General features: G+C 36.6%; 1 protein-coding gene across 1 annotated transcript in view; it reads left to right on the top strand.

Moving 5' to 3' along the window:
- Window positions 1-24,520, top strand: part of LOC149785275 (uncharacterized) — a 219,211-nt gene that overhangs the window by 171,630 nt on the left and 23,061 nt on the right. Inside the window, exons 6-14 of the mRNA XM_089979897.1 lie at window positions 6,176-7,808; window positions 8,624-8,676; window positions 11,059-11,224; window positions 13,181-13,470; window positions 14,020-14,193; window positions 15,987-16,059; window positions 17,264-17,414; window positions 21,557-21,686; window positions 23,571-23,684. Of these exons, the coding sequence (XP_089836023.1) occupies window positions 6,176-7,808; window positions 8,624-8,676; window positions 11,059-11,224; window positions 13,181-13,470; window positions 14,020-14,193; window positions 15,987-16,059; window positions 17,264-17,414; window positions 21,557-21,686; window positions 23,571-23,684 (2,784 nt within the window). The remainder of the gene's footprint in view (window positions 1-6,175; window positions 7,809-8,623; window positions 8,677-11,058; window positions 11,225-13,180; window positions 13,471-14,019; window positions 14,194-15,986; window positions 16,060-17,263; window positions 17,415-21,556; window positions 21,687-23,570; window positions 23,685-24,520) is intronic.

The following is a 24,520-nucleotide window of genomic DNA, read 5'->3' as shown; positions in this document are numbered from 1 at the left end:
TTGTAGCTTTACTGATTGAAGATAGGAGGTCTTGTCAGTTAGAGCAGACCCTGTACTTTGGTTACTGACATCCATGGTTCATGTTGTTACTCCTTGACCACTTTTGGGGTGGTTATAATACTTGGCACACATATTCATCATGACATCTTGTCAGTTCTTGTGAACTGGTGCTGTGGTGGCCACATTGAAAATCTTGTCATTATTTCTTGTACTGTAATTTAGGAGATTACAATACATTCATGTAGTCAGGAATTAGAGTATATTAGGTGGGGTTATAATGCTGCAAATAAGAGTTGGTGGTGATGGTAATATGAAAATCATGAACTGGAAAACCACCATTAACATCCCTGAAAACTAGGGCTATTAGTCGTAAATCTCTGCATTCATGCACAGTTATTGCTGGTTGTACAACTACTATGTATCAGCAGAACTTTTAAAACACATCTGCAACTGTAAAATGCCATCAATATTATTGGATTCTTGAACAGAAGACTATCTCCATTTTGTCTAAATTTGGAATCTTTTGTCCAAAATTTAGAACATGTAATTCAGCATGGCACTACATCACAAGGAAAGTCATGACATCACCGTGGCATTGACATTTCCAGCGTAGTTTACTTCCGGAAATGTTCACATTTGGCCAATCAGTAATTGCATTACATTCAATGCAGATGTGATGGAGTACGAGGTTTTCATCAAGCACTCCTTACAAAATGTATTGAGTCCTGATTGAAAATGACAGCCCTTTGACCGAAATGACACCCCTTTTACATTCTCAGTAATGACGAAATGGCCATTTACAAAAGTTCCACTCTACCTCATTGGTTGGTAATGTTATGTCAGTTTTTATCAAACTGTATAAGTGGTTTACAATTAAGTTTGTTCTATATGACCATTTTTCTGCCTTACAACAAACATAGCTGCTGTTGGGGTAATCTGAAACTTTATTATATCAGTTTTTCTTCAACAGTTGGGGTCATATTGACATTAATTTTTTCACTGCAGAACCTTTAAGTTATGCTGTTGGTCTACAATGAAAATGGTACCTATTCAATGTTCTAAACCACAAAATTTACCTCAAAGAAAATAAAGTCTCAGTGCGTTTCTCAAACATTCATTCCCATCAACCCCATCCCATATAACATCCATTGATTTTAAGTCTCCATGATAAATAATATAGAAGGAGTTGCTTGCATGCATAGATATGGACCGAAAAGATCACACACTTCTCCTTCCTTTAATTAATACAAGGCAAATAATTAGTTAATGTTTTGTCATTGCTGGTTAAGAATGACACACACATGCAATACTTGGCTTGGAAACCAGATATGTATCATTTATGAGATTACATGAGACATGTTACACATGTATACCTAGTTAATAAATCCAGTCACTCTATTCATGGCTAGATTAGTCTGTGCTTTCTATCTATTATTAGAGACATTCAGATTTTTTATTTGGCATTAACTGATTCGTACATGTAATTACTGTCTGTTACCATGGAATCAGCTGAGGTTGGTTCCTCAGCACATCTTTGTTATAGACTTGTAAAAGCATCATTTACTTCCTGATTCTTCTCAAAGCATGCAAAGAGACTATTTTCATTTACTGTAAAGTGGGGGGAGGGGTAGAACCGGAACACACATGCACACAGATGTACACAATTGAGCCCCAGATGTTTCAGTTAGATGGTTACAGTTATATCCAGGAAATGCTTAGAATACAGGAGCTTCTTGGGGGTTGTGCTTATCCGTGCACCATCTAGGGCTTTCTTTACATGAATTCCTTGCCTGCTTGTTTACACCCCCACCCACCCTAAATTCTATTTCTGGATCCATCCCTGTAAAGCATAATAGATCAGCTACAATAATTTTTTGTGACAGCATTATGTTTTGCGTATTGGCACAACAGCTTGATCTCCTTTGGCACAAGTATTATTATGTTGTTTTGAACTGAGTTCATGATGTACATGTAATTTACAAAAATCTTGTTTCTTCCAGTGTGAAATGTTCCTTAAATCTCACTCTGCTAAAATTTCTTAAACAACAAAGTACATTATAATAACAATAATACATACCTGTTGCCATTGTTTAGCTGGTACTTTTCCTGGTGGAAAATACCCAACCGTATAACGAGAATTCATCCTCCAATTAGGATGAAACTATATGATTCCAGAACACTGCATCACCCCAAGGACATCTGATAGACTATACATTGCCCATGAGCATTGTCCTTCATACTTATTTGGTTGCATGGATCAGATCAAAGCAACAACTGCAGTCAGGCCCAAAAAGCACACTATAGAAACCCAAGGAGGAAGTTCACAGGCCCTTCCCCTTTTCCTAAGGACAAGCCCTAGGGACTCAATCCCTCTCCTGCAGAGTGTATCTCTTCTTTGGTTCCTGTGGACACCAGCCTAAACCTCTTTTGAGAAACATAGTCCGGCTTAATGGTTGATGGCTGGGTCTTTTCTTTCATAAAAGATGGCTACCAGTTTCAATTTTAGGATTTTCCTTCTTTAGTAAGATCCCAGTGTTCTTCCACCAGTTAAATCTGGTGTACATAAAGGATAGCTTCACTCCCTTCTTAAGAAGGGTACAGTAGAGAGGGTGTTAAATTACCAATCTCTGACCTTCTACTCCTGGATTTTCATGGTTCCCAAGAAAGGGGCCAAGTTCCATCTAATTATCGGCCCTTTGTTCCTGAACAGATTTATGCTGGAGGAACCATTCATGATGGAGACCACAGCCTTGGTGAGGAAAGCCACAAGACCTGGTGATATGGGTGGTCTCCATAGATCTTCAGTATGTACCTTCACGTCCCTATCTTTCCTCCACACAAGAGGTCTTCCAGTTTTGAGTTCTGCTGTTCAGCCTAGGCTCCGCATCCAGACCTTTTACCAGGGTCGTGGGAGTAGTTGCAGCCCATTTAAGGTCACTAGGTATCCCAATCCAATATTTCAAGGATTTGTTGATCCACAATGGACGGCTAGAGTTACTTTGACTAGATCTGCCTAGCTGTAGGCCCATATTGACAAGGCTGGGCCTTCTGCCAAGCCTAGAGAAATTAGAGTTCACTCCAAATCAAGACTCTGTATATGTGGGGAATGAATTTCCTCACAAATGGGACAAGTCCATTTCCCTCAGGACAGTAGACAAGTTCCTGTTCCTGTTGGAGACTATGTTGTGAACTTGTCTTTTTCTTTCTCTGCTGGGGACCTTGAATTCAGCAGCAGATTTGGTTCTCCTAGGCAGACTGCACTAGCGTCCTTTCCAGTTTTCATTTTTGCAGTGTGGAAACCTTCACAGGAACCCTCACATTGCTCTGATTTCTCTCAGTCAAGATTTTCATTATCATCATCAGACTAGATTCTAGCCAGAGTCACCATGTACACCCCTGAACCACACTTCAGCCTGGTTACAGACACATCAGATTCAGGGTGAGCTGAGCACTCATCTAGTGCTGGAAGGACAGATTCTTTAAGGTTCATGGTCCTGGTAAGAATGTACCCTTCACATCAACAATTTTTAATGAGGTCATTGATTGTTCTTAGTCCTTCAGAGGTGCATCCACAAAGCAAGCGGTTACTTTATGATGGTCTCCTCCAACAAAATGTAGTGGTAGTCTATGTTGAATGTTTGGAACCTGGGGGAAATTATGAGTCAGTTTCTCTCTGTTGCCAACCAAGAGTTTTTAGCAAAACGCCAGCTTTCATTCATTGCCCTACTCCTGAGTGATATACTTAGTCTTAGCCATATCTGTGCAAGGGATGATCAAGGTTAACTTATATGTTCTTTCAGTTGGGCTTTGTGTTTTTGTTTGGCAGCCACTAAAGGGAGAAGAAGGGTAGGCATTCTTTTCTTCGTACATTAAAGGTTCATCTGATATTTCAACTTCTGCCATTTCTGTGTGGATTGCAATAGCTATCGAGATCTTACCACTAGGGACCTGTCATTCATGAAAATTAAAGCCCATGAGGTTCAAACCAATGCTTGCTCCTGGACCTAACTAACTTGTTCATTTCTGGTGGATGTGATGGAAGCCATGCTTTGGCCTTCTCACACTACTTTCTCCTCCTCTTACCTTCACTCATTAGCTCACTGTAGCAGAGGCATATTCCCCTTGGGCCTTATCATCGTCTCTCAGAAAGTGGTTCATGCAGTAGGCTCTTACTCTTCAGTGTTTTTCATTGCAAGTTGTGGGATTATTAGTGTCCCACCAGACTGATGGATTCATTTATACAATAGCAACAAGTGTGTAATAATGATAATAAAATGTAGTGGGGGAAGGGGTAAAGCTAATTTTAGTGATGTAATATTTACCTGTTGCTAATGCCAGATTTTCTCCTCCCACCCTACACTGATGTCCCACCACATTGAACTTTGTCCTGAAAAGATTGAAGAACAGTGTGCATGGGAGGCATATCTATGGGGTATCCCTCAAAGTCATCTTGTATTCTAGAATCTTCTGTTACACTCTAATGGGAGGAAGAATTTTCTTTGTACATGTGGGGTATTTTTCCACCTGGAAAAGTACCAGCTTTGCAGTAGCAACAGGTTTATATTTACATCATTAAAAATAGTTCTCGCACACACCCCTCAACAAAAAAAAAATATTTTAAAAAATACATATTTGCTCTATCAATATCTTTATGCACATGATTGAATACCTTGAAGAACTGATGCCCTAAACTCATGTCACTGTTTAGGTTACATTGGTTTTGTGAATTAAACATTTTATTGAAACTCTATTTGATTCTGATTCTAAAGGTAAGTCAAGTACTGGCAAGTTGTGGTAAGCTGCTATTACATGTAGTAGTGGAATTGAGTTATGGTTTGCTAAAATGAGTAGGTTAGATCAAATTAATCATAAATCACAAAGCAAGAAACTCTTACTTATCACAGATTAGGATGCTCACAAGTTTTAGCTCTAGTGGTTATAGACTACAAGAGCTTATTGGATGGCCATTGTCAGCCATCTTGAACTTCTTGTTATCACTACTCCTTCTGAGCAGAAAGTCATATATACATGGGGCTTTCACCAGAAGACTTCTTCTGACATCTAGTGAAGCCTGAATAAAAATTGTGCCACTCATGGATACAACTTGGTGGAAAGTCATATAAAAATGGACTTTTCCTAAATAAAAATGGTGCCCAGTTGACATCCAGTTTTGCTAGCATGGTAGCCATCTTGAACCTCTTGTTACAGCTACTCCTGAATGAAAAGTCATATCAACATGTTTTCACTGGAGACTTCTTCTGTTGTGTTGGTCAAAAAATGATAATAATCTGTCCTTCAGTATGGTTGCCACAGTGGCCATATTGAAAATGTTATCGTAATGCTGTTCTTCCTTGATGGATGGTCTTATTGAGATGAGTTTTTCCCAGATGACTTGTTGTGTTGCTGGGCATCCATGAAAATGATGCTGATCTGACATTCAGTATGTCCGCCAATGCAGCTGTCTTGAAAATCTTATCACTATTACTCCTTTTTGAAAAGTTACATCAATATTGGGTTTTCAGCAGTAGACAGCTGCTCCGGTGGCCTATTGGTTAGAACATCTGCCTCGAATGTGGGAGGTCATGGGTCCAATCCCTGGCCGAGTCATACCAAAGACTTACAAAAATGGTACTAACAGCTGCCTCACTAGTCGCTCAGCATTACGAGGTTAGTGTTAGGACTAGTCGGCCTGGTGTCAGGATAATGTTTTTGGGTGGGACATCATGCTGCATGACTGCGACATGATGCCCCAGTGCTAGGCATCACTATAAAATGCCACACTGCAGACATGACTAAAAAATACATTAAAAATACAAATCACACACACGCACACCCAAGTAGACATAGATATGTAGTTGGTTCTGAATTAAAATGATGCTTATTTAACCTACAGAGACCATATTGAAAATTAAGTTATTGCTACATATCTGGGGTTGATGATCATATTGCCATGGTGGTTTTGTCAAAAGTCTAATTATGATGTTTACTTGGTCCTAATTGTAAATGGTGCTAATCTGACATCTAAAATGACCATGATGGCAGCCATGTTGAAAATTGATTTATTGCTCAAAAAAAAATTATTTTAAAAATAAAACTTTTCACATGTAGGGTTCAAAGATTAAAGTTGACATGGTAAGATGATCCAGTTAGTACACATTTTTTCTTTCTTTTTCAGCAAAGGTTTCATCGTCAAGATTCCACATCATCCCACAGTAGTTCCAGTCAACATGAGAGTTTTAAGGACCAACGTGCCAGTGGGGAGCAGCAGCTGCGACGTCGGGGCTCACATTCTGGTTCACACTCATCTCAGTCTGCAACAACAGGAGGGTACTCCTCCAGCCCTTCTTACCAGTCAGGGCTTTCAAGGAGGGAGTCCTTTGATATGTCATCCCCAAGGGTTCAGGATCGGCGAGAGTCCCAGGAAATGCCTCCACGAGTCATTGATAGGCGTGAGTCGTTAGAAATGTCACCACGTGGAATCATTGATTCACCTCGACTTCATCGTGCACAGTCTGCTGTGCAGAGGAGTGAAAGTAGCCACAGTGCGGGGCTTCCAGTCAGGGCAGGAAGTTATCGCCATGTTGACGTACGAATTAGAGATGATCCAGCAATGTTTCCAAGGGATGATTCTTTTCTACTTTACAAAAATAATTATCCTCGTACTTTTCGACAGGGAAGCATTGGTGAACAAGATTTTCATTACTCTTCTGGTAGTCAGTCAGAAACATACAGTCAGCCACCACAGCATGATTCACCCACCCAACCCCATGCACAGACATGCCTTGATATACATGGTAATATGTATGACCCACATGAACGTTTGTATAGTCCTGTGTTAAGAATGTCCAAAGAGGATCGTCACGAACAATTGTATGGGCCTGTTATGCAAACCTCAAAACATGATCAACATGAAAGAATATATAGCCCGGTTATACGGTTGGGTGATGATCAGGTATCACGAATATTTGGGGCTAGTTTTAGTGCTCCGCAAGAAGAGTGCATCCCATTTAGTCAAGACATAGCAAGTCAGCAAGGGAGTATCAGTACCACACCACAAAAAGTCAAGTTGCGATTTCCACGTACAAATCCAACTTATGTTGGGGTTAATAGACGTGATGGTATAACTTCATATAAAAAAATAAATGTGGACCAACAAGCAATAAATTTGGCCTCTCAAAGTGATAGTCAACCCTATAGTAACACTGCAATGCAGACTTCTCAGATTCATCCAGATTATTTTGAAAATTCATTTTATAGACAGGAGCGTTCAGATAGTGATGGTTCTCATTCTTCCATAAGGGCATTTCGGCATGATCGGAGTGACAGTCAGCTTTCACATTCTTCATTACGCAATCGTGACTTATCTGATAGCCAGTCTTCCCAGGGTTCAATACGTAACATCTCTGATGTTCATTCTTCACAGAGCTCATTAAAGAACATGCAAGATAGTGCTGTTTCATTCCAGGACAGCATGTCCTCAAGGGGATCAGGCAGGAGTGTGGGAATGGATAGTGAAACAGTTCATGCTCAGTCAACAAGTCAGATATCTCAGCAGCCTGGAAAATCTGAAGCCTTGGAGAACGAGCCAGATTATGCAAATCTTCCTGTTCCGACAGCAAAAGTTCAGCCATTCACAACAGAGAAGGAACAGGATGATGAAATCCAACACATTTTGCGGGAGTTGAACACAAATATTGAGCAAGAGGAAGAGCAGCAGGAAGATAATCTAAAAAATGATTTCATGCAACCACAGATCTTTAGAGCTGGGGACCAAGTGGCCATTATGATGAGCTCAATGTATTCAGAAGGTAAGGCCTAACCAAGTCCCTTTAATTGTAAGAATTACATTTGCATGCCTCCACTGTGATGACAGAAGGTGCCACCTTGTCACCATCCATTATTTTGTCCACACCTCCCTACATCCATCCCAAATCTGTTTTAGCACTTAAACTTTGCCCATCAAAAAACTATGGGCAATTAAGAGTCTTCAAAATATAGTTTTTCTCCTTTAATAAGACTTAGGGGCCATACACAATAATTTGTTTTCCACTCGCCAACAAAGCTGGGAGTTGATTTAGTGTTTTGCCTGCTTGTTTGTATGTTTGATTGTCCATTAATTTTCATTTTTATTGTACCAGATATACCATAGACCCTATTTCACCTGTATTAAAGACAGTTGCTACATGGATTGATTTCAGGCAGAGTAACTCAGCCATATAAAATCTAGGTCACACTGACCTAATTTTCAGTTTAGTAACTTTTAGATTTATTGGTCATATATTAGAAGAGCTTTTGGGATGGTCTTTTTTCTGTTTATTGTTCGATATCCAACATCCATCTAATACCACGAGTTTGTTTGCAATTACCACTCATCCGAAACCACGTGGAGAAATGTGATGAATCTTTACACACACATTCATCCAAAGATCTAGAGTTTCCTAAATGAAAAAGCTGCTGCTGAGACATTCAGTATGGCCACTAGTGAAGTCATCTTGAAAATCTTGTTATTGCTACTGTTGAATGGATGGTCAGATCAACATGGAATTTTCATTAAAAGACTTAACCTCACCTTCTGAATGGAAAGTCATGAGAGTTTGACCAGAATACTTCTTATGATATCTAGCTGGTCCTAATGAAAGTTGTACCAATCCGACACCCAATATGGTCACAGTGGCAGTAATAATGAAACTCTTTTTGTTGCTACTCCTTTCTAAATGGAAAATAATTTCAATATGGTTTTTCACCAGAAGACTTCATATGATGTCTAGTTGGTCCTAAATGAAAATGGTGCTGATCTGACATTAAATATGGCCACCATGGCAGTCATCATGAAACTCGTTATTGCAGCTCGCTAGTGAAAGATGACATGGAAATGGATTTTTTACCAGGAGACTTCTTATGGTGTCTTGTGAATGACAATTCTGCCAATTGGACATCTATAGCAGCCCTTTTGAAAATCCTGTTACTGCTATTTCTCCAGAATTTTTGGTCATATTGACATAGGGTTCTACTTAAAGACTTTTTATGATACCTGGTTGGTTCTAAGTGCAGTTGGTACCAATTTATTTATATACCACCACAGCAGGTAATTTGAAAATCTTATCACTGAAGAATATCAGTGATATGGTCTTGTCTTGAATTCCTGGAAATTCTTTTCAGAGAGTAGAGCATCAGTCCCATGTAGGGACTCCTGTTTAAAATGCTTTTCAGCTACTAATTACTTAAACACCTAATACCAAAACTAGAATACTGTGACCTCGTTTTCATGCACGAGTTCCTTTTTGAATTTGCAAGCATTTTTGTTCATTACACCATCAATATCTTGGTCCCTATTTCACCTACACTTGTAAAAAATTTCTCAGTAGAGAAAACTTAATCATACAAAAGTTATGTTGGTATGACCTGATTTCATGTTTTAATATCTTCAGTTATTTTCTTGTTATGTCCTCATTATCTTAAACCCTATTTGACCTTCACTTTTGAAAATTGGTAATAAATTCATCTGAAGGAGAGTAATTTGACCATATTGAATTAAGTCACTATAACCTCATTTTCATACTCTATAGAGACATTTTTTTATATTTGACATATGTTGATACTCCTTGAATTTCTTTGACTCTATACTTCTAAAAACTGGGGATACATCTGAAGACGAGTTATTCTTCCATACCAAATATAGGTCACTTTGACCTAATTTGCTTGCTTATGTTATTTGTATATTTTAAGCTATTTGTTTTCACACCCTTTATATCTCTGATCCTATTTCACATATTCTCATGAAAATGGGTATTTTAGTGCATCTCATGGAGAGTAGCACAACCAAATCAAGAACCACATTTTTCTGTGCAGCGTTATAATGATGAAACCTCATTTGGATTACATTTGATGATGAGACCTCAGCAGAATTCCATTCCATGATGAAATGTCAACTGTATTCCATTGCCAGTATTCTCCTTTATCATATGTCTGCCATAAAGTTTGCCAGTGACCAACTGAAAATAACATAGACCCTGTTTTGCCATGACATAATGCACTGGCAGATCAGGGTCTGTACTGTTTCTTCTACTGATTACTCCTAACAGATTGTATAGATCCAGATCTGCTGGTGCATTGTAAAACAGAAGGTCTAAGTCTATGCAGTTTGCACCTGGGCCCTGACTTAAAAATTGATACAGTACCTTAGCTCATTGACTATCTCACAATTCTCAACTAACCCTATCTACAAAAATTATATGTACATTCCCCTACATCAAATGAAACATGAGGACATCATTTCCTTGAAATTGTTTTGTTATTTTTTTTTATCTTTTTTTAATTTTTTTTGTAAATCGGTGAGGTACAGTGTTAACAATGCATAAGTAACTTACAAGATAAGACTGGGTCCTAATCACCAAGACATTGATGATGCATAAGGCATCTTGATGACCAAGACTAATTCAGGGTACATTCAATTATGTCTCTGTTTGACTGGGATATTCTTACTGTGTTTAAGTACTGTCATTTCAGATGTGAATGGAACATCTGAAGCTTGTACTGATAACTTAGTTTATATTGATCAAATGCACCATCATAAAAATGGTACTATGCTTATGGCAGCACTCTGACAACTTTACACTAAATGCTACAAATTGTTTTGGGATTTTTTGTAACTTTGATGCATTAAAAATTTCTTTGCTGTTTTCAGTTTTCGTGTTAAATGCACAAATAAACTGCTTCAATAGATTTGTCATTAACTCTGTTATCCCCAAAATGTACTAAATAAAGAAAACACTTGGATGTAATGATGCAACCTTCCGATACTATTTTGAAATCCGATACCATTTAAGCACATGACCAGATCTATTTTGTCAAGGATTTTGAGAGACCCTGGCCAAAATTACACCAAACTGGTATTTTCTCAAATTCAATTGTGAGTCATATTCTGATGTAGTTAGCCAACTTCCACTTAATAAACAAGGTGGTTCAATTTTCCTTACGAGAGATAAAGCTCAAGTCAATCATGTGCTACTTGAAATTTGCTATAAATAAATAAATACACATGACATTACATCATTTCAGGAATTCCATAGCTTTCACTACTGCCATAAGATAAATATAACACAAAACATTATGAAATTCAGTTATTCAACAGATTCATTTTGCCTTGAGGACAGAAAAACTTTTTGTTCTTCAAACATGGAGTCAGCTGAAACAGCTGTGAAATATTTTCTCAGATGCATGTCAGGTAATAAAAATCTCTAAATGCAATATATACATACATCTGCACACACACACACACAGACACACTAAAGCCAACATTAAATTTCTTCAGTTTGGGATGTGCAAATAGTGTACATGTTTAGTAGTTTGAATAATTGTGCAGGTACATTTCTTATTTTCTCATTTGTGAATGGCAGCATATAATGTTTACAAAAAATATGTTTTACCAATGTGATACATATAGTAAGCCAAAAAGTTGGGATTAATAACTTGGAATACTTTAGTTTGTATTTAATGATAATGTCTCCTTCTCTCACCCACCTCCACCCCTGTCTTGTGAAGAAAACTTATTGGTTTTGTGCTATTTGTCCATTCATTAGTTGTCTTTTTATTCATCCATCACATTTTCTAAAGGACTAGATTACTGAAAAAAAGTATTGAGCTCAACCAGTTAAGAAGATACATGTAGTCAGATATCTTGGGTGGTTCCCAAGACCTTAATGAGATTTGGGTGACAGTAATCTTATTGTTCAGAAATATTTAGGTATTATTTTTGCATTTTGGACCATTTTGTTTGCCAATAGATTGTCTGCAAATTTAAGCAAAACAATCTTGTGGTGGACAAATACAATTTAATGGGTAGATGACCTAATTAGATTTTCAGGTAATTGTCACAATTTTTTTTACTGACTAAAACTTATGGGATGTACACTTTTTTTTAACCAGAACCATGTAAGCGTGATGAAGAAAAAATAAATTGTAGACAATTTAAATTTTTAGTGGGCACAATTGTATTATTATATAGATGATCTGATTAGACTCTTATGCCATAAAAGCAGTGTTTCAGTTTTCACACGTGTTTTAACTTTCTGGGACAAAAACATAATAATAGCCAGATTAAGCAAAAAGCACTTAAGTAGAAAAATGAAGTTTAGTAAGTATGTTTGCATACATATATATATTTTCTGATTAGATTTTCAGATCATTACAAGTAATTATTCCATTTCTTTAAAAACAAACTTTGAACTCTGAGACACAATTATTTTAACAAAAACCTTGTTAGCACAATTGAGCAAAATCATTTAAGGTAGTCATATACAATTTGGCATGTATGTAGGCACGTGTAGATGACTTGAATTATTCTTTCTATACTTTATATTTTGTATTCGCTGAGATTTATTGGACTACGATGTTTTTCAAACAAAGTTGGTGGGAGGCAAGATTTTTATCCTTTCTTGCCCCTCTTTTGGACAAATATCAAGCATTATCTAGAATTTTGCAACATCAAAGCTTTCAGTATGCTACTTAAATTGACCAAAATGTTTCAGTCTGATGAAAGGAGGACTAAAATCCAGACCATAAGAATCAGGGATTTTCCATATCACACCCCTAACAAAATTTCATGTTAGGTGTATTTGCCTTTCTATATTTTTCCATTCCTTTAATGTCAAGTGCCAATTTCACAGAATGATATTTGTTGTCATGGTGATGATTAAAAGTTGTGAGAGATGTGTTTTTGCATTCAGAAACAAGTTTCTTCTAATTTTACTACTATACCCACCTATAAGACAAGTCCAACTGCAAACTGCACAGACCAAGATCTGCTGTTGCGTAATAAGCCAGAAGCTCTGGGTTTGTGCAGTTTGTAAGGAGTAATCAGTAGAACAAACAACATAGACCCAAATCTGCAGATGCATGATACTACATCAGCTCAGGATCCATGTTGTTTTCCTGTGGGACTCAACTTATAAGTGAGTACATATGGTAATATAATCTTAGATGAACAAAGTTGCTTAGCCTCTTTAGCCATGTTAGTTCCAGTGGACTAAGAGCCAAAATAAAAACATAACTAGTTTTCAGACATAAAAATATTCATCAAATGGGTAAATTTGAGAAATTTTGTTGGTGATGAAAGATTTTCCACTTTTATTATGTGTATCAGAATGAGGCATTGTACTGTTGAAACCTTTCTATATTTCAGGAATTGACAATGACCAGGGCTTTGAGGATGAGAATTCTAGTTATTCAGGCTCTCCAAAATTCCAGACATATGATGCTTTGGCCATGCATCTGCAACAAGAGTCTCACCACACCTCACTAAAGAGGAAGAAACCAGAGAAGGGAGAGTCCATCATGGGAAGTCCCATTCTGGAGAAAAGCCAGTCTCTGCAAGCTGAGTTTGCTCAGCAGCGCCCCCTATCAATGGTTGTACCATCGCCATCAGATGCAAGCCTGTCAATTAGTCCCAGCACTGGTTCATTAAGCAGACAGGTAGATAAGACTTGGTGTCACTTTGAAATTTCAGATTTTGAAAAATTCAAGTACTGAGTTGAAAATTTAGTCACCTTTGGTAGAGGAAAATTTAGATCCAAATGTTTTTTTAAAGAAAAGCAGGTTGTTCCAGACATATTAAATGATTCTATCATTATTATCACTACCTACTTTATGTCAGATGAAAAGTTTACTTCAGCTCCGCATTGTTTGTCACCAGAAGGAACCAATGCATGAGGAAAGTAATTGGTATTTTCAGCATTGATTTCTTTTTCTCCCCATCGTCAATGGGAGTGGCATTTATAGTGTTACCTTTGTATGTCCATATGTCTACATCCATTCAGTTAAGTTTTGTGTTTATGTCAGTTTTGGGAAATTTGTTTCCATCAACACAAATCTTGTATTTTTGAAATTCGACTAAATTCACTTGTATCAGAGATGTACTTATTTTGTTTTGTCCATTCCTTTCTTTCTGTGTTTGTGTTTATTTATGGTTTTTATTCTTTAAGCATTGTCTCATGTTCTTTTTTCTTCCCACATCCTGAACAGGGTCGGGCAGGAACCTGTCCGCCCCGGGGATCTGCCAATCATCACCTGTCGGCCCATCAGAAGTTGCCATCTGATAGTGACATTGAGAACTATGCCCAGCAGAATCTCAACAAACATAAAAAGGGGCTGTTTGGGAAGAATGTACCCATCACCAACATGCTGAAATGGTCAAAGGTTTGTACTGTCAAACCATATTGAATCAGTGTGTGCACTTAGATTTTCCTTTAATATAAGTCATACAGTAAAACCTGTATATAGTTTGTAGTCAGAGGATTCACTGATTCTGGTTGCAGTTAATGTGTCATGTATGAATATATACTCATCTTAAATTAAATCTTAATTGTTGTTCTAAAATGTATTACAAATATAGTTTAACCACTGTCTGTTAAATCTTGATTCTTCAATGTACTGAAAATCACTGATCGCTTCTGACTTTTACAGTGGTGGCCAGAGACTAAACTCAGTTTAGACAAGAAGATGTTGGGTCTGATTGTAACAAATAACAGAGTAGTACATTTTTTTTCTTGCAAGCACAGCTTTCGCTGTGACATTACAGTGTGTGACATTCAATCTGTTTTGTACTGGATAACTCCTTTAGGTTGACTTTGTCCAAAAATGTCCATGTACTTTAACATTGATTTTGCCACATGTATTTATGATGTATATAAGAACCTGTATGAAAGCCATCATCTTGCTAAATGGAGATATTGTCAAACCTATTGTCTTGCTCATAACACTTGAAATGGGGCTGGGGCTTATTTTAGGAAATGATATTTCTGTAAATAGATTTTTGGTGATGGTCTGACATCAAGCATGCATGGTCTTACTCTTGGAGTTATACTTTAACTGTTTTATGTATGAGGGCACAGAATACAAGTAAGTTATTTAGTGCGGACAGTTGTAGTCAAGTGTCTTGTCAAGGAACACACCACATTAGTCCAGCTGTACTGATCTTATGGTAGGTTTTGAACCTGTATCCTTTTGGTCACTAGTGTGGCACTCTAACCACTAAGCACTGTAGATTCTTTTTGGTAGATAAATCTGAAAGTAAATTACTTTGGTCATACTCTCTCTGAACCTTTTTCTTTTACAATTATCATAGAAACTTAATTCTGATACATCAGTCAGTATAATACCCTTTATTATTGGCCAATCAATGGCAAATATAACACCTGTTTTGATTGGTCAGTTGTCCAAGTTTGCAGCAGTAAAATCTAAAACTGTGTAACTGTGAGGCAATTGTGACATTTTGTCCCTTCCTCTGATGTTTTGAGACGTAATATATCCAGTTATTTTTAGAATAGGATTAATAGCCTTGTGTATAAGGATTTCAAAATATAAACAGTAATTTCAGGATGTGAATGGTGTTTTACCATTTGTACTGATGTGTTGCTAATTAACAGTAAAACCTGCTTGAAATTGCCGATTTTATCTAGCCAAGAGTTTTCTTTACCTTAATTCAGTACTTTTGTTCTTATTCCTGGCAGTACATTTAGTCAAGGGGGCCCAGGGTGACCAAGTGTCTCAGGCACTTGCCTATACAAATCACTCACACATCTCACTTATGTCCATGTGAGATTTCAGGTCTCAGCTCGACCAACATGTGGATATGAGATAGCTTGCCAGTTGCTCCCCAGGGTTAGGTGGTTCTTCTTGGGGTCTTCCCAGGGTTCTTTCTCTACCACATATACTGGCCACCATATATAGCCTATCGTATGCTGAAAAATGGTGTTAATCATCACAAAACCAACCAACCCCCAAAAATAACAAAAGAAACATTTAGTCAGTAGAATAATTTATATCAGCTTAATGACATTTCATATCTAAAATATTCTTTGATAGGTGTTGGAATGATGGTATCAAATGTATTTGTGAGTATATGTAAAATTAAATGTAATGCATACTCAACATTGTTTTATTCTTAGCTGGTTGTGATAATTTTTTATTTTAAATTATTGTCATTGCAGGATCCTATACAGAAACCCATGCTGAGGACCAATGATAAAAATGTAAAGAAGGAGGCATGTGAAGTCTTCAAACATATCCTTTTTTTCCAAAATCAAGTGAATATTCCTTTAACGGGTTGAATGTTCAACAGAAATGGAAATCTCAATAGAGTCATTATAGCAGATGACAACATGAATAAAAGAAACCAATTTCAGATTTATACAAACAAAAGTCAACAAAAGCTCTTAAGACTGTTGGATTAATTTCAGTAATTATAGTTTACAGTCACAAATTGTTGATGTTAAAATGACTAGATGCTATTGATGCTTATTGTATTACATTCATTGCAGTAAAAATAGTTGGAATATTCTGTGATGTATTTGTGTTCCATTTTACTGATAAGAACAAATTTATGATGAATTTAAAGTCTTGACAACCAGTTGTTATGAAGAGAATGCGTCACTAAAATAATCAAGAAGTACCATAATATATTCACTTACAAGTCAAGTCCAGCTACAAATTGCACATACCCAGAACTGTCATTGCGCATTATGCTGGCAGATATGGGTCTGTACAGTTTGTTAGGAGCACTCAGTAGAACAAGCAACCTAGACCCTGATCTTCTAGCACACTATGTGACAGCAGATTGGGTCTTTGGCTGTTTGCATTTGAAAACTTGTAAGTGAGTATACAAAGTAATGGTCCTTCTTGCCGTGAAAGTTGAAATAGATCGGTCAGTATCTGTTCTGTAAAATAGCTTTGTTAACTATTCTCATCTTTCCATTCTTTCGGGCATTTATGATTCACTGTTTGCAACTTTAATTTTATGAGGAAGTGTCAAGAAACTGTCTTGTTGATAAGGAAGATTATGCAAGGTCATATATTTATAAAAGCACCCAAAACACAACTAACATGCATGAAAATCAGATGACATCATTTATATTTAAGCCTTTTCTTTGCTTCTTCATTTATATCCCTCGTATTTCTGTTTTTCAAATGAAGGTGGTGAATTGCCCCACCCCTCTCCCTGTTTTTTTTTTCTTTTCAGTTCTATAAAAACAAAAAACACCTGATTATGGTAGCCATATCATTCTGCTTTGAATTTAATTTATCATGGTTAATGGAGTATTGCTCTACAGGTTTTAAAAAAAAATTGCAATACTGTGATATACCTTGGTATGGAACATGTATGATTGCTATGGGCATAGATTACTGGACTGCTAAATGAATTTCTCTTCAATATTGATGTCTTGTGTGCCAAAAAACAGTTTGCGGTTATTCTCCTTGACTATCAGACTGATCCAATCCTACATGGGGGACAGGAAATCCAAACCTGGAGGTCAGGCAGCTGTGGCCCTGGAGATCTCTGTTAAGGGCTGGAGCATACATTCCTTAAGAGACGAAATCTTCATTCAGCTTTGCAGACAAACCACAGAAAACAAAAAAGGGTAATGCCTGACTCCTCTTACCTCCCTTTGAGGTTCAGAATCCTCTCCTTCTCTCCCTGTGTCTTACTGGACAACACCACTATAAATGTTCCCTTCCTGTTTTTATTTATTTGTTAGGGCCAAGCTCAACTAAGTGGGTGGAACCCTATAGTAACCACATTGTCCGATTATCCATCTATGCAACTGTCAGCAGTTTTGTTTCTCCAAGATGACGTTATTAGAATATGTTGAATATTAACCGAACACCACCTTGCATTATGACAATGCATAAATTCAGAGCTCAATCACAAAAATAACTAACATATTTAAGCATTCTATGTAGTGTGGCCATTGCATGCTTGATATATCCTCACAGTAATGTATATGAAGAAAGATCATCTTCTGTGGTGATACTGAATGCTTTAGTTACCATTATTATTAATTGTATTATTACCTTTATTATTATTATTATTATTATTATTATTATTATTAAAATTTCACTGTTATTGAAATTGGGCAATAACCCTTAAAAGAATCTTAGAATTATTAAAATTTTATATCATTAGTGTCTTTTATATATTGAATAAGAATTTTAAACAATGGAATATGCAAGTTTTATCAATACAAAATCTGTTTCCGCTTGATCATTCTTTCATCAGAAGAAAATAAAATTGTAACATCTATTGTGAAACTATTTAACTAGTAGCCAGTGGAGAAAAGCAGAATACTGTTAGAACGATGAAGTGAGATAGGAGAGGAAAACACTTAGATCATTTCCTTTTGAACTGTGTAATTAAACCATTGACAGTATTCCACATCATTTGACTCATTATTTCACACTTCAGAATATATTTTCCTGTTAATGTAAAATAAACAAAATGAATTTCTCTTAAATTGTCTTCACTAGACATTTTAAATTTTGTAGAATATGGTATGTAAAAGACAATTGGCCACAAGTTAAAAGGTCAGAACAGGTGCAGTTTATGTTGTCATTTGCAGATTTCAATAAAATCAGGATAACATGCTATTTTGAGCCTGAAGTTGTATTACAATAATGGCTACCTTTTTTAACAAGTTTAGTTGTATGACCAAGTGATCTTCTGATATAGCCTTCCATCCATCAACATTTGTTATTTTAAACTTTTTATCAAAAACCACTAGACAGACTTGAACCAAATTTGGCAGGGAGCGTCCAGGCATGAAGGGCTTCAAGTTTGTACAAATGATGCCTATCTATCAGCAAATATGGCTGTCATTACTGATATAGAAGATCCATTGAAAAGGATTACTCCTCACGAAACAACAAAAACCACTGAGCAGAATTTGTTCAAATTTGACAGAAAGCATCCTGGCATGAAGCTGTTTCAAGTTTGTACACATGCAGCTGATCTGCCATCAAATATGGCAACCATTACTAAAACTGGAAAAACCTTTCAACACAAGTTTACTAAATATTAACAGAGAGCATCATGGACTGAGGGGCTTTCAAATTTATGAAGTTACTGATTGCATGCCATCAAATATGGTCACCATAACTAAAAATAGAAAAACCTTTAAATGATTTCCTATTTTTCAAAAATTGCTCACCAGAATTTTGACCAAATTTGACAGAAAGCATACTAGCATGAAGGGTATTCAGGTTTATTCGAATGATGGATGTTTATTGTCACTGATCCAGTGCACTAGTGTTTAGAGCATCTGCCTTCGAACCCTGACAGAGTGATACCAAAGACTTATGAAAATGGGCGCTCAGCATTAAGAGGTTAATGTTAGGACTGATTGGCCTGGTGTCAGAATAATATGACTGGTGGGACATCATGCTACATGTCTGCGGCACAATGCCTCAGTGCTAGACATTACTATAAACTACCACACTGCAGACATCGTAGTGATGTGACTGAAAAATTGTTAAAGCTATGTTAAAAATCCAAAACGAACACGCACATACACGTGTTTCCTGTCAATTATGCCACCATTACTAAAATTAAGCTAACCTTTAAACCAAACAAAATCTACCACAGAATTTGATCATATTTGACAAAGCATTTGGGCAGGAAGGGCTTTCAGTTTTGTACAAGTGATGCTCATCTGCCATTAAATATGGCTGCCATTACTAAAGACAAAACCCTATTACTTCTCAGAAATTGCTCAACAGATATTGTCAAACATTGACAGAAAGCACTATGGCATAAAGACCTTTCCATATTGGCCTAATAATGCTGATATACCTATAGATAGATTAGTAGCCAGAGGAAGAAGAGAGTTCAACAGCACATCAGCTTAACACTGGCTATAAAGTGTCAGTAAAAGTCAACCTTCATAATGAATAAAGATATTAAGAAAGATATTAAATCCTGCTTTTGTACCATATGCAATCAACAGGTTTGGAAGAAATTTGTACAGAAAGCATTCTACTGACCAGATTTCTTGGACAAATGTTCGTGCATTTGGCTATTATGCATATGCCAGGTGATCATTCTCAGAACCTCTTGTTTATGATAATGTTGCAAAAATATCACGATGCTTATATTAGCAATTAGTCATTCCCTGAAAACACATGCCTGGCAAAGTGCCAAGGATATGGTTACCTTTGGCGATAATTTCCATTGTTTTTACCTCTACTGGTCAGATACCAGCAGAACTTACGGGATGATCCACTGTCCATCCATCTTTTAGCACACGTTTGTTATGACTACTCCTAAACTGCTTGTAGGATTGCCGTGACACGCTACACACACATTCATCCTATGGTCTAGTTGGTTCTAAATAAATAAGGTACCACTCAGGCATTCAGTATGGCCATCACAGTGGTCATCTGAAAAAGCTTGTTATCACAACTCCTTCTGACTTGATGGTCATATTAACATGGGACTTTCACTACAAGGTTTCTTATGATGTGTGGATAGTCCTAAATGAAAATGGTCTTAATCTGATGTACTGTATGATGACTACAGTGGCCATACTCTTATTATACCTTCTCCTAAATGAAATGTATTGCAGTGGGGTTTTCACCAGAAAATGTGTAGTTGGTCTTAAATGAAAATGGTGCTTACTGCACATCCAATATAGCCACCACTGTGGCCATCTTGAAAATCTTATTATGCAACTCCTCATGAACAGAGATGATCACATCAACATAGGGTTGTTACTTAGTGACTTTGTATCATTTCTAAAGAAAATGGTGCTGCCACAGTGGCCATCTTTAAAATCTTGTGATTACTACTTTCCCAGAATAATGACCATATTAGCATGGGATTTTCAGAGAAAGACTTATTATGAAGCCTGTTTGGTTGTAAATGAAAATCATTATAATCTGACTTTCAATTTAACCACCACAATGGTCATCTTGAAAATCTTGTTATGGCTACTTCTCTTGGTTTATATGTATCATTTGAGATGTACAAATGGAGAGAACAACATATTACTGTAAATATGCTACTCTCTAATAGTGTCAGTCCACTGTATTGCAGTATTACAGTGGGTTGGAAACATATTTACATGGACGGTGGCAGGTATCTCAGATCTTTACAATTTGGCCAATCTAAATTAAATTATTTGCCTTTATCTTTTTTGAACCAGATTGAACCGTGATACTTTAAATAGGTGATATTGTAACACCACTAAAAGACATTTGCATGGTTAGTATCACTGACATAACACTAGTTTATCACTGTATCCCTAAGGGTGTACAAGACTGAGAGTCAAAAGTCTCACTGATATCAAAACTGGGGGTCAGACTGAGTGAAAAACAAACTTTGGTATCAAAAATGGGGGTCAGATTAAATATTTGGGGGTCTCTGAAGTGCAAATGAGGGTAAATTGAAAACACTGTTTGTTCTACATTTACCTTCTGTGACAAAATTTTATAGTGCAACCCAAATATTTGCTTTTAGACAGACACAACATTACTCAAATGCATTAACTAACTTTGATTACTGTGAATTGAATGTTATCATATTCACATGTTTTTGCTCAGCTGCAGTAAGGAAGACATTGTGTTGTCATTGTCTATCCTTCCTTGCATCATGTTTAGCTCACATTTTTGCTTTTAGGTCATTTGGCATTAAGCATATTTTTAGTGCATATATTGCACCTTAGGGACATTTCTGAATGAAAATCAGATCATATCCAATTAAAATCTGACATCACAATTTCCATTTCAGTGAAAGTTTACAAAAAGGCTGGGAGCTGCTGGCAATCTGTCTCAATTTCTTCCCACCCACCCAGAAGTTCAGTTCCTACCTGGAGGGGTACATATCACGACATCTTGACCCGCTGATGGATACGGAAGATGTAGGTCAACCATTAAATATATCTTTTAATTCTGCCTTCTGCATTATCCTGTGGGACTTGGCTGGGGTGGGGTTTCTCTAATTTCCTGTTACCTTTCCCTGAGATGTATAACTTGACATCTGAATATTATTCTCATCTGAGACATATATTCTTCCAAAATCACATTTTTGATAGCCTTGTAGAATTAATATTCTACCATATGTCAGTAGAACCATAATACATGCCATTGCCAGTACATATGGACCACTGACTATTACTGAGCATCACATGATTTTCAGTCACATTTGGAGCTTGATAGACTTTCAGATCTAATGGCCATCACCTATCTGAATGCCTTTGTATATCATAGACAGATTAAAATTGTCATTACTTAAACATTTTTCAACTATTTTCATGAATTTTTCTGTGCACTAAAACAATTAACGCTAATTCACACTAAGTACCAGCATCAAATATCATATATACTCGCTTATAATTTGATTCCAACTACACACAACATAGAACATAATCTGTCATTGCAGAATGCATTGGAAGATCAGGGTCAATGTTGTTTATTATACTGATTATGCCCAATAAACTACACAATCCCAGATCTGCCAGTGCAAAATTCTAAGGTGCAGACCTTATAAGCAAGTGTAGATGGTACTTATTAGCTCTACTGGTCACTGACCAGAAGAGCTTATGGGGTAGTCTGTTGTCTGTTGTCCGACCTCTTCTGTCCACCATGAAAGTACGATTTTCTGTTCAAGCAGAGAAAGAAAAGATTTTTAAGATGACTGCCATGCTGGCCATACTGGATGTCAGATTGCCATAATTTTAATTTAGGATCAATGAGACTTTGTAAGAAGACTTTTTGTGAAAATATCCAAAGGAGTAGCAGTAACAAGATTTTCAAGATGGCCACTGTGGCAGCCATATTTGAAGTCCAAGCAGCACCATTTTCTTCTAGGACCAACCAGACATCATAAGTCTTTCAGTGAAAACCCCATGTTGATATGATCATTCATTCATGAGGAGCGGTGAGAACAGGGCTTTCAAGATGTCTGCTATGGTTGCCATATTGGACATCAGATCAGTACCATTGTCACTTATGACCAATTAGACCATACATTTTTGGCTGACCCAGACTTAATAAAAATGCTGTTTTTAGCCCAATAAATAGAAACACCTATTTCAATTTTTCTTGTTTTTTGGACAAAAAATTAAATAACATAACCATCATAATGATATATTTGTACACAAATGAAAACAATGATCCATTACCCAGTCCCAAAATGGCTCTTTATCATATATCCCTTTGTACCTCTACCCCAAGGTCTGTTAGTGGACACTATGGGATTTTTTTATCCTTTGGGGGGGTATCCCCAACCCCTTAATTTTCAGTTTTCGAATAGATCCTACAACTGCAGAGCTTCATGGCCAGGTTAACTGTGATGAAACTTGGCATGAACATTCTGTACTAATGTTCTGCTTTATCGGACTTCAAAGCTTAATATAGTAACCAAATGTCATTATGCAATTACAGACCTTTTGGGTTGATCTGAAGTTTTATGAACTTGTAAACTTCATATTGACCGGCACTGCCAGTCAATGTGATAGGTTTACTAGTACATACAACATACTGACAAAAGAATGGTATGTTATTCATTTATTATATTATTCCAAAAAATATGTCAGTGCTTGACACAAAGAACTTTATGTTATGATGTCGAAATAAACTAAAGTAAATCAGAGTTGTGTTGAAAAGAATTGTTACAGATTTCCACCCAGAAGAGCATTTTTGTTACCAAATCATCTTACCCATTTCATGACAACAAATGATACAGACTCGTTTAAAAAAATTGTTAGAATGTATAATGAAGATTAAACCCATACTTATTTCAGGTACCAATACATCACTTTGCCCAGCAGTGCCAAAGAAAACTGGACAAGATGATGAAATCAGGGGCCAAGAAGGGGATTCGTAAACCCACCCTTGAGGAAGTAGAACAAGCCAAGGTGAGGCTTCAGTGAGAAAGTTTTTCACTGGGATGTGTTGCATATGGTTTGCTTAATGTATATGAGTGTCCTAATAATTGAATTAACAATTTAATAAATGGTGTGGTCTCATGCATTGTTGGTACTATCTACACTGTTTTCATCACAAAAAATTTGATTCTCAGTGTGTAATAATACTTTTGTGTAAGTTTGTGTTATAACATGCAACTCCTCATACTTCATTGAAGTTAAATGACTTCAAACTACAGGATATCAATGGAGTGTACAAAGGTATAAATGACTTCAAACTACAGGATATCAATGGAGTGTATAAAGGTATAAATGACTTCAAACCATGGGATATCAATGGAATGTACAAATCTATAAATGACTTCAAACCATGGGATATCAATGGAGTGTACTAAGCTATAAATGACTTCAAACCATGGGATATCAATGGAGTGTACAAAGGTATAAATGACTTCAACCATAAAATATCACTATAGTGGTACTAAGGTATAAATGACTTCAAACCATGGGATATCAATGGAGTGTATGAAGGTATAAATGACTTCAAACCTTGGGATATTAGTTAAGAGGTACTAAGGTATGAATGACTTCAACCATAGAATATCACTAAACTGGTACTAAGGAATAAATGACTTCAAACCATGCGCTATTAATGGAGTGTACGAAGGTATAAATGACTTCAGCCATAGAATATCACAGAACTGGTACTAAGGTATAAATGACTTAAAACCATGGGATATTAATGGAGTGTACGAAGGCATAAATGACTTCAACCATAGAATATCACTAAAGTGGTACTAAGCTATAAATGACTTCAAACCTTGGGA

Source organism: Sinohyriopsis cumingii, chromosome 13 (assembly GCF_028554795.1).
Source record: "Sinohyriopsis cumingii isolate HCF-2022 chromosome 13, ASM2855479v2, whole genome shotgun sequence".
In the NCBI taxonomy this organism is placed as follows: domain Eukaryota; kingdom Metazoa; phylum Mollusca; class Bivalvia; order Unionida; family Unionidae; genus Sinohyriopsis; species Sinohyriopsis cumingii.
Note: the sequence above shows the minus strand (reverse complement) of the source record. Positions and strands in the feature narration are given on the sequence as shown.